The 9,883-nt window shown below is 51.0% G+C and overlaps 2 protein-coding genes across 2 annotated transcripts; one reads left to right on the forward strand and one right to left on the reverse strand.

Moving 5' to 3' along the window:
• Positions 1–220: 220 nt before the first annotated feature.
• On the reverse strand, positions 221–4,521 carry LOC308111240 (NHL repeat-containing protein 3-like). Its single transcript, XM_080466071.1, has 3 exons — positions 4,130–4,521; positions 2,873–3,075; positions 221–2,770 (listed from the first exon to the last, which is right to left on the reverse strand). The coding sequence occupies exons 1-3, from the start codon at positions 4,392–4,394 to the stop codon at positions 2,171–2,173; spliced, it is 1,068 nt and encodes a 355-aa protein (XP_080322197.1). The 5' UTR covers positions 4,395–4,521; the 3' UTR covers positions 221–2,170.
• Positions 4,522–5,252: 731 nt separating this feature from the next.
• nrbf2b (nuclear receptor binding factor 2b) lies at positions 5,253–9,669 on the forward strand. The gene is made up of 4 exons (XM_080461356.1): positions 5,253–5,446; positions 8,060–8,144; positions 8,259–8,299; positions 8,518–9,669. The coding sequence occupies exons 1-4, from the start codon at positions 5,354–5,356 to the stop codon at positions 9,172–9,174; spliced, it is 876 nt and encodes a 291-aa protein (XP_080317482.1). The 5' UTR covers positions 5,253–5,353; the 3' UTR covers positions 9,175–9,669.
• Positions 9,670–9,883: the final 214 nt, after the last annotated feature.

The following is a 9,883-nucleotide window of genomic DNA, read 5'->3' on the forward strand; positions in this document are numbered from 1 at the left end:
TAACTCAGCGGGAGGAAGGACAACCACTGAACCTGTCCACACCAGAGACACCTGGAGCACATGAAGACTCAACATCTCAGGAAGGGAAAAAAGCATCTGATTTAACATTTTATTATATTATATTCAAATTCTGCAATGTTGTGTGTGTGTGTACCTGTTTTATTGTGAGATTACGTTTCTTCTATTTTGTCTCATCTGGATAAATGAGACAAAACTGAATAAAGTGATGAACTTTATTGTTGGAACATCAAATAAATGACTTTGACGTACCGAGACCTTGTGCACAGTATTACAGTTTAAAGAAGCACATGCTTGGAAAGTAGTTCACTGTAGAAAATACTGCATCTGTACAACATGCGTACATTTTGGTTTCCAACATTGAGAATGACATGAAAACTAGTAAATGCAAAGTACCGGTCCGGATATATTCTGAAGTATCACACTGGAGACGGCCAGTGAACAAGCCCAGCACTCCCACAGGCCGGAGAGTCCAGGCAGGAGGGAGAGTCCAGGGACGACGGAGAGTCCACGAAGGATGGAGAGTCCAGGGAGAAAGGGGAGGACGGAGAGTCCACGAAGGATGGAGAGTCCAGAGAGAACGGGGAGGACGGAGAGTCCACGAAGGATGGAGAGCCCAGGGAGGACGGAGAGTCCAGGCAGGATGGAGAGCCCAGGCAGGATGGAGAGCCCAGGGAGGAGGGAGAGTCCAGGCAGGAGGACGGAAGAGTCCAGGCAGGAGGGAGAGACCAGGCAGGAGGGAGAGTCCAGGGTAAACGGAAGAGTCCAGGGAGGACGGAGAGTCCAGGCAGGAGGGAGAGTCCAGAGAGGAGGGAGAGTCCAGGCAGGATGGAGAGTCCAGGCAGGATGGAGAGTCCAGGCAGGAGGGAGAGACCAGGCAGGAGGGAGAGTCCAGGCAGGAGGGAGAGACCAGGCAGGACGGAGAGTCCAGAGAGGAAGGAGAGTTCAGGCAGGACGGAGAGTCCAGAGAGGTGGGAGAGTTCAGGCAGGTGGGAGAGTCCAGGCAGGAGGGAGAGTCCAGAGAGGAGGGAGAGTCCAGGCAGGAGGGAGAGACCAGGCAGGAGGGAGAGTCCAGGCAGGAGGGAGAGACCAGGCAGGACGGAGAGTCCAGAGAGGAAGGAGAGTTCAGGCAGGACGGAGAGTCCAGAGAGGTGGGAGAGTTCAGGCAGGTGGGAGAGTCCAGGCAGGAGGGAGAGTCCAGAGAGGAGGGAGAGTCCAGGGAGGACGGAGAGTCCAGGGAGGACGGAGAGTCCAGGGAGGACGGAGAGTCCAGGGAGGAGGGAGAGACCAGGCAGGACGGAGAGTCCAGAGAGGAAGGAGAGTTCAGGCAGGACGGAGAGTCCAGAGAGGTGGGAGAGTTCAGGCAGGTGGGAGAGTCCAGGCAGGAGGGAGAGTCCAGAGAGGAGGGAGAGTCCAGGGAGGACGGAGAGTCCAGGGAGGACGGAGAGTCCAGGGAGGACGGAGAGTCCAGGGAGGACGGAGAGTCCAGGCAGGAGGGAAGAGTCCAGGGAGGAGGGAGAGTCCAGGGAGGACGGAGAGTCCAGGCAGGAGGGAAGAGTCCAGGGAGGACGGAGAGTCCAGGCTGCACACTGCAGTGGATCACCATGCGCTGGCAGCAGACAGGGAGGCTCAGTGTGTCTCCTTGATGAACTTCAGGACGAAGACTCAGCAGCAGTAGCAACATGTAGAAGACGTCCATCAGTCACGTTTTCTGTCCTGCAAGTTGTCAGACTTTACATCGTTTTTTCCAAAACTTGAAATCTTTTTCATTATTTAATTAAGACGGTGCAGGAAATTCCGCATTATCGTCCCGGCTCAACCCCTTTAAAAGCACATGAGCCTGTGGTGAAGTGTTAATGTTTCCCTCCCGTGCACCTGGGGCCCGTGTTCGAGGCCTAAAACGACTTTATCAACTTTATGAACACGATCTTTGCAGATGTAAAGATGCCAGAGCTTTTTGTTCATTGGATTACAGAAGACATTTGTCCACGGGCCTGTGAAGGCTGTGATATGTTGGGAATAAGCAGAAAGGCTTGTGATTGGTCAGTCCTCCAGTGGGGAGTGTAGGAGATGGCAGGAGGGCTTTGAGGAGGGCACAGCACCCCCCAGTGGTCAGACATGCCATCAGGTCTTTGCTGGGGGCCGGAGGGCTCTACAGGAAACTACCACCCAGACTGAAGGGTGTGAATTTCTGAGCCTGCTGAGCGCCGATCTCAGCCACATACAGAGCCCCAGTCTTCAGGTCCAGGTCCACCAGGTGAGGCTTCACCTCCTCGGCCAGCTGGATCACACTGACCACCCGGCATTGGCCGATAAGACCCACCGGCGGCGCGTCCAGGAGGGAGATCTGATTGGTGTTGAGCTGGACCACCACAAAGTATTTCTTATCGGGGGTCAGGCGCACAGAGTAGGGGGCGTCCTCGGTGAAGCAGCTCCCCCAGGTGCCCAGCCAGTCCCCGGTGACCGAGTTGAAGACCTGGATTCTCTTGTTGCCCCGGTCAGCCACCCACACCCGCTGGGCGCCGTCCACCGTCACGCTGTGGGGGATGTAGAACTGAGCCAGGGCCTGTCCTCGCTCCCCGTGCATCCACAGCACCTTCTGATCTTTGGACAGCTTGATGAGGCGGTTGTTCATCCCACCGTCTCCGTCCACTATGTACATTTCCCCCGAGTCGTGGACAAATATCTCAGCCGGCTGGTCGAACTGCAGAGGCTCCAAGCTGGAACCGGCTTTCCCGGGCGTACCGAGGACCTGGAAACACAAGCCAGGAAGGTCAGCGCCACCTCAAAGATCAAACCACCACTGCTCCACAACAGCAGAAAGGGTCAGGACAGCTGGAACCATGGAACTCACCTGCAGGAGCTTCCCTGATGGAGAATACTGCTTGATGCAGTGGCCGTACGGCCCGGTCCCCACGTCAGTGACCCACACCGTCGGGTCTGACGAAGCCGCGTCGGCGAGAAAGATCCCATGAGGCATCTCCAGAGTGGTGGTGTTCCACGACATGAGGAAATCTCCATCTGTGGTGAACACCAGCACCTTGGGCACATTGTCACCTGGTGAGCGACAGAACAGGAGCATCAGGTCTCACCTGAGTCCAACCAGGGACACGGCTGGTACTCAACATATATCAGGACCTTTGTACGACTGACTCAACTTTAAAGCTTCAAACATTAAAGACTGAAGACAAAGAAGATGTTAGGGAAACATTACAGACACAAACATCCTGAACACTGGTGTCCCTCAGGGCTCCGTCATGAGCCCCTTGTGGAGCCCCATGAACCGATCAACCAACAAAGACTATAAACTGTGCTGGTGGCACCAGGATCACTGGCTGGACCAGCAGACAGGGCAGTCTGCCTTCAAGATTAAGAACCAGGTAGAACCAGGTAGTGCAAGGTACAGCCAGGTACGGCAAGGTAGAGCCAGGTAGGGCAAGGTACAGCCAGGTAGGGCCAGGTAGTGCAAGGTAGAGCCAGGTAAAGCCAGGTACGACAAGGTAGAGCCAGGTATGGCCAGGTATGGCCAGGTAGTCACAGAGAAACATTAATAGTTTTCTATATGTTTCTTTATTAAGCTTTATGTACAGAGGCACATGGTCTGAGACATTGTTCCATTAATGTGGAACCGCATGAGCAGATGTTGGAGAACAAGTTCTACATCAGCTTCAGGATGTAAACTCACCTGCCTGCATTCTCTCTCTTGCTGAGATGAGAATGACCTTGCAAAGCAGGGAGTTCAACTACAAGTCTGAAGTGTTGCAGTGTAGAGCTGCTCAATTACGGAACAAATCTGACTCAACCCTCTTCTAGTCGAGTCTCGTTTTCATTCTCGCAAATAGACTAAAGGTTTCACAAATCCCAAACTGTACTTTAATGAATGGCTCGCCTGTGTAGGAGAATCTGGTCCAGGTTTGAGAAGTCCAGGTACAGTGGTTTTCACTCTGGACCTGGTCTAAAGTGGTCTAGGTATGAAAAACTAATCTGTGATATCTCCCATTAAGCATTTCCGGCGTGTAAAGCCCGGAACCTCTGGAGGCTCTGACCGGCCCTGCTGTCTGCCTTCACCCTCATGCAGGTGAGGGAAGGAGCAGGTGTCACGCGCCCTCACCTCTCTGGGCCACATAGACCGTCCCCGCGTGCTGGTCGACGGCCACTCCGAACACGTCCCCGCCGAAGAGCTCCGGGCTGCGGGGCCAGCCGAGCTCCAGCTTGTAGAGCGGCCTGCCCAGCAGCTGGTAGTCCGGGGAGAGGCCGGGGGAGCCGCGCTGCTGCTGCGTGCTGCTCAGCGTCCCGTACAGGAGCATCATGAGCAGGACCACCGACACCATGCTCGAGGCCAGCAGGCACGTGTGGCCCCTCTTGGACATCCACATGAGGAAGAGGAGGAGGAGGAGGAGGGTTCGGGTCCTCCTGGTCCACTACCACATCCAGCTGAGGCTCCGCTTCCTGTCTCACAATTAACACAACACAACTACTACACATCAAGTTACCAAACCATCCGCAGCACTTCCGCTTCACCTACCATAATAAAAGCCTGCTTTAAGGTTCCCCGCATCACAACAGTTCAGTGATCAATATATGATCAGTTCATGTGCATGAACTCCCTTGTTCCTGCATTTCCAATACTGTTAGATATAACTTGTTTATTAGTAGTAGTAGCTATAGCCTTAATGGTGTGTGTGTGTGTGTGTGTGTGTGTGTGTGTGTGTGTGTGTGTGTGTGTGTGTGTGTGTGTGTGTGTGTGTGTGTGTGTGTGTGTGTGTGTGTGTGTGTGTGTGTGTTCCTATATCTGACATGGTAATAAAACAAAATTTCCAGGGAAAAATCTAAAATAAATCATGTGAATTTCGTATTTTAAACGTTGTTACTGTGTTTTTTACTTGCGTCTTGTTTTTAACGTGTTCGCCGAGCTTACTTTTCTAAAATGATTCAACGTGACTTTTGTATTGTTGTTTTTAAGGTTTTTACTCTTAGAACCAGGATGACACGTCGTACCTGTGACGTCACGACGCGGTCACGCAACTGGAGTCTGGTGTTTCGGAATAAGTGGTTTCCCTGTTAACTGGTGACTAATTTCCCCTTGCGTCCGTCGTTGCTGCTAGATACAGACAGATATCCGTAGTTGTCCCGTTGACATGCTGTTCAACTGCATTCATAAGAAAGTGTCGTATCTTTTATGAGTCTCTTTTTAACATCAGCTGCTACTAACGGACGCTAAAGGAAGTCGATCACCAGTTAACACGGAAACCAGTTAGTCCGAAACACCCTGCTTCCTTTTCACCGAGGTTCTGCTGAATTCTACTTCTAACACTTTGTTTTGGTCGCGGAGCGAATGACAGTCCGCGGAGAACAAAGAGCCGTTTCATGTAGTGTGAACCACCGAAGCCTGGACGCCATGGAGGTGGTGGAGAGCCCGCTCAACCTGGTAGGTTTGAGGAGCTGGTTCCGTGTCGGTGTTTGTAACTACAGACGAACGTTACCGAGCGGGGAGGTGAGCTCGGTTCGCTGCTCCTCCTGTTTTCACACACATTCATGTCAACAAGAGGATCAATAACGTGACAGGAGCTGCTATCGGTTTAGTTCGATTAGAGGCCGAACGATGTGTCCGGGCTCCATTAGCTCCAGTTAGCTGTTAGCTGTTAGCTCATCCGGTGTTGATTGTGCTGGTTCTGATTCCACGAGAGGGCGCAAAGCTTCATTTCTTCTTAAAGCTTCACTTCTTCAAGCTTCATTTCTTCTTAAAGCTTCATTTCTTCTTAAAGCTTCATTACTTCTTAAAGCTTCACTTCTTAAAGCTTCACTTCTTAAAGCTTCACTTCTTCTCAAAGCTTCACTGCTTCGTTGTCTCTGGAGACGTCGGTTCTGTTTCAGGCCAAATGAACTCTTCCTATGTGTTGGTATTTTGACAGTAGCAGGAAACCAGTGAATCTTTGTGGTTGTTGGCTGAAGCTGCTGCTGGTGTTTAGAAGTGAACTCTCTGTTCCCTGCTCTGACCTCCTGTCGTCTCAGCAGTAGAGTTTACTGCTCTACTTCACTTTGTCTCTAATTCACATGCAGAAGAAGAACATGGTAAACAACAGAAAGTCTTTTTGAGCTGCTGGATATTGTCCAGTGTCTTTAGGCGTTTTGCCGTCCAGGATGTGGAAAAGGAACCAGAGGACGGAGTTTGTTTTGTCCTGAACACGGAGGACGTATACTCTCTGGGTCTGGCACTTTATTTAGCAGAAATGCAGTTCTGTAAAAAGTACTTGAAAGCCATACTTGAGTCAAAGTAAAGATACCTTGTTTGAAACCCATAACAACCTCAGTAAAAGTCGTAAAGTACCTCATGTCAAGTGAACTTAAGTACACGACCAGAGAGATGTTTCAGTTTGGGGGGGGGGGGGGGGGGGGGGGGGGCATAACACAAACATTATTACAACCATGTAGCCCTCCTGCCTTATATCAGCACATATATACGATATATATTAGGGATGTCCAGATCAGATCGGTAGATATCGGATCGGGGCCGATATTGGTGATTTGTAAGTGATCGGGAATCGGTAAATCTAGCCGATCACCCGCCGATCTAAAAAAAAAACGTGAGCTGCTGTAAAGCGAGCCGCGTGTGCGACCTGCCGTAAACTGAGGTGAGCAGCGTCGCCTAGTAACCACAACAATCAGGGACTACAAGCTAGAAGCAGGCGGAGAGTTATAGATAGTGGGTTATGTGTTTATGTGCAGAAGTCTACTTCTATATTTCTATGTGGTCTGTCTTCTTCTGCTTTTTTATTGTGTTTGTTGAGTCGCAGCGCCCCTAAAGGCGTGGCATGTGTACTACATGCCCTGAAGCCTCGTGTGGAGCCGTGTTCATAGTGATTTATTTGCCACAAAATCCAGGTGAAGTAGTTTAAGTTAAGATAAATAAGAGAAACAAGACTGCAGAGTGTAACTGGGTTTTTGTTGTTCTGACTGAATAAAGTTTAAATAAGTTCTTAAGTCGTTCTGAGAAGAAGTTTGATTCAATAAGTGAGTTTTACAATAATTTCTAGCTAAACAAAGCTTCTGCTAATAGTGCTTTTAGCTTCAGACATATTAGTTGCTCCAAAAATACACTATTGAGTATCTCTGCAATAGTAATGTGAGTATCGGTTCGGGAAAGTATCGGTATCGGCCGATACTCAATTCTGAAAAATCGGATCAGTATCGGGGACAAAAAGTGTGATCGGGACATCCCTAGTTTTTATTTATATATATATATATATACATGATATAACCCCAGTGATGGACATCATATGAACGTCAATTTAAAAAAATAAAAGTGTGAATTGAACCCAAACCTCCCGTGTGACTGAATTATATCTAAACCAAACCTGGCTGCTTTCACATTAACCTATGGAATACTTTGACACACATCAACAAAGCAGTAATTGACACTACACATACCCGACCATCAGAACTTTGAACAATGGTCCATACTGCTTATCAGGGCTCCAGGCCTCAGAACCATCTTACACAACACAGCTGAAACGTAATAATACTTTATAGACATTGTCTTCAGACAGAAGGACCAGGGGATCAGCTTCCTGCTCAACCTGTCGCTGCCCCCCTCAGTCATTGTTTTATTAGTATTGGTTTTCCTTTGTAAATCTGAAAGGGACAGGAAACGGTTCATGACCAAATCCTCCCAGACTGCACGCCTGAATGTCCTGGACGTGTCCTCTGCAGTATGTGAAGATGTCTCGGTGCTTCTGGTGTGTCCAGCGCACACAGGTTGAGCGGCTGTGACACCACAGTGACTATTGTATGTTGGCGTAGCCGCCATCTTGGATGAGGACCCTCCTCTCCTCCAGTATGGGCTGTTACCATCACAGACATGTAGTTATGATCTACTACACAGAAAGTTTTCTTCATATACTAAAATGGAGGACTAGAAGGAACCTCTCCAGTAGTTGTATTTGTCATGAATCCTGCAGCAGTGACCCGTAGGATGGTAGGGTGGAGTCACAGTGATGCTGGTACCACTTTATTGTTGTAAAGAAGTGTTCTACCCCCCCAGGCTCACCAGCAGAGCAGGAAGGCGGAGCGCCTGGTGTCTGCTGGGAAGTATGAAGAGGCCATCTCCTGCCACGCCAAGGCAGCAGGTAGGTTCTGACTCTTCTTAGAGTTTGCAGGAAGTAGAAAGTAACGACTCCTCATGAGAACGAGACGTTTTCCTCTGAACCTCGACGTCACTTCATCAACCTGATGTGTTTCAGATCTACTGACGGAGGCCCTGAGGAGCACGGAGTGTGAGCAGGTGTGTGTGTGTGTGTGTGTGTGTGTGTGTGTGTGTGTGTGTGTGTGTGTGTGTGTGTGTGTGTGTGTGTGTGTGTGTGTGTGTGTGTGTGTGTGTGTGTGTGTGTGTGTGTGTGTGTGTGTGTGTGTGTGTGTGTGTCATCCAGGATTGGACACCCCTGGTTTAAAGAGAGTTTCAGTCATAAAATCTCCCCCCCCCCCCCCCCCCCCCCCCCCCAGGCTCATCTTTCCATGGAGCTTCAGAGAGACGGTCACATCAAGCAGCAGCGTCTCATCCAGGAGCGTTGGAAGAGGGAGGTTCGGCGTGAGGCCACGAAGGCTCGCCTCGGGCCAGCAGCGCCCCCTGGTGGTGCGGGGCAGCAGCAGCCCCCCGGCTCTGCGGGGCCCCCCGGCGCCCCGGGCGTCGGCGGGGAGAGAGAGTACGACACTCTGCTGTACCAGCTGCAGACCCGGCAGGGCGGCGGCCGGCCGGCGGCCCAGCCGTGCCCCGGGTCCAAGACCAGCAAAGACGACAAGACCCGACTGGAGGAGCAGCAGACCACCATCCAGGACCTGCGCCACCTGGTGGACCACCTGTTGAACGACAACCAGAGGCTGGCGGCCGAGAACGAGCTGCTGCGCTCCGACAACCTGCGGCTGCGCTCCGAGGCCGCCGACTTCGTGGAGCGCTCCGAGCTGTGGGTGCTGCCCCAGGCCGCGGGCGGCGGCCCGGAGAGGGGGGGCACCGGGAAGGGCAAAGAGATCGCCATCCCACAACTGCCCCCCCTGGAAATGCCCGCTCAGGAAGACCTGTGTCTGGACGACCTGCCACCGCTCGAGCTGCCAGAGGACATCCGCAACGAGCTGCAGGAGCTGCTGGACAGAGACAAGCTGTGAACACACACTATACACACTACACAGTACACAGTACACAGAACACAGAACACAGTACACACAGAACACACAGTACACACAGAACACACACAGTACACAGAACACAGTACACACAGAACACACTGAACACACAGTACACACAGTACACACAGTACACACAGAACACACACAGTACACACAGAACACACTGAACACACACAGTACACACTACACACAGTACACACTGAACACACTACACACTGAACACACTACACACTGAACACACAGTACACACACCGAACACACACTGAACACATAGTACACACACTACATATAGTACACACACTACATATAGTACACACACTACGAACACACTACATACACCACACACACACCACCACACACACCACTACACACACACACCACCACACACACTACTACACACAGAACACACTACACACACACACACACACACCACTACACACAGAACACACACTGTACACACACACACAGAACACACACACTACATACAACACACTCTACAGAACACACACTACACACACACACCACCACACATGCACACAGACCACACTCTACACACACACACAGAACACACACTCTACACACACACACAGAACACACACTCTACACACACACACACGCACACAGAACACACTCTACACACACGCACACAAAACACACTACACATACACACACACTCTACACACACGCA

The sequence above is a fragment of the Lipophrys pholis genome (genome assembly GCF_963383615.2).
Source record: "Lipophrys pholis genome assembly, chromosome: 1".
Classification (NCBI taxonomy): Eukaryota; Metazoa; Chordata; class Actinopteri; order Blenniiformes; family Blenniidae; genus Lipophrys; species Lipophrys pholis.

Coding starts and splice junctions, on each gene's coding strand:
- LOC308111240 (XM_080466071.1), bottom strand. CDS start 4,394: ATGTGGATGTCCAAGAGGGGCCACACGTGCCTGCTGGCCTCGAGCATG. Junction 3,076..4,129: donor GGTCTATGTGGCCCAGAGAG/GTGAGGGCGCGT, acceptor GTCGCTCACCAG/GTGACAATGTGCCCAAGGTG. Junction 2,771..2,872: donor CATCAGGGAAGCTCCTGCAG/GTGAGTTCCATG, acceptor TTGTGTTTCCAG/GTCCTCGGTACGCCCGGGAA.
- nrbf2b (XM_080461356.1), top strand. CDS start 5,354: ATGACAGTCCGCGGAGAACAAAGAGCCGTTTCATGTAGTGTGAACCAC. Junction 5,447..8,059: donor TGGAGAGCCCGCTCAACCTG/GTAGGTTTGAGG, acceptor CTACCCCCCCAG/GCTCACCAGCAGAGCAGGAA. Junction 8,145..8,258: donor CTGCCACGCCAAGGCAGCAG/GTAGGTTCTGAC, acceptor GATGTGTTTCAG/ATCTACTGACGGAGGCCCTG.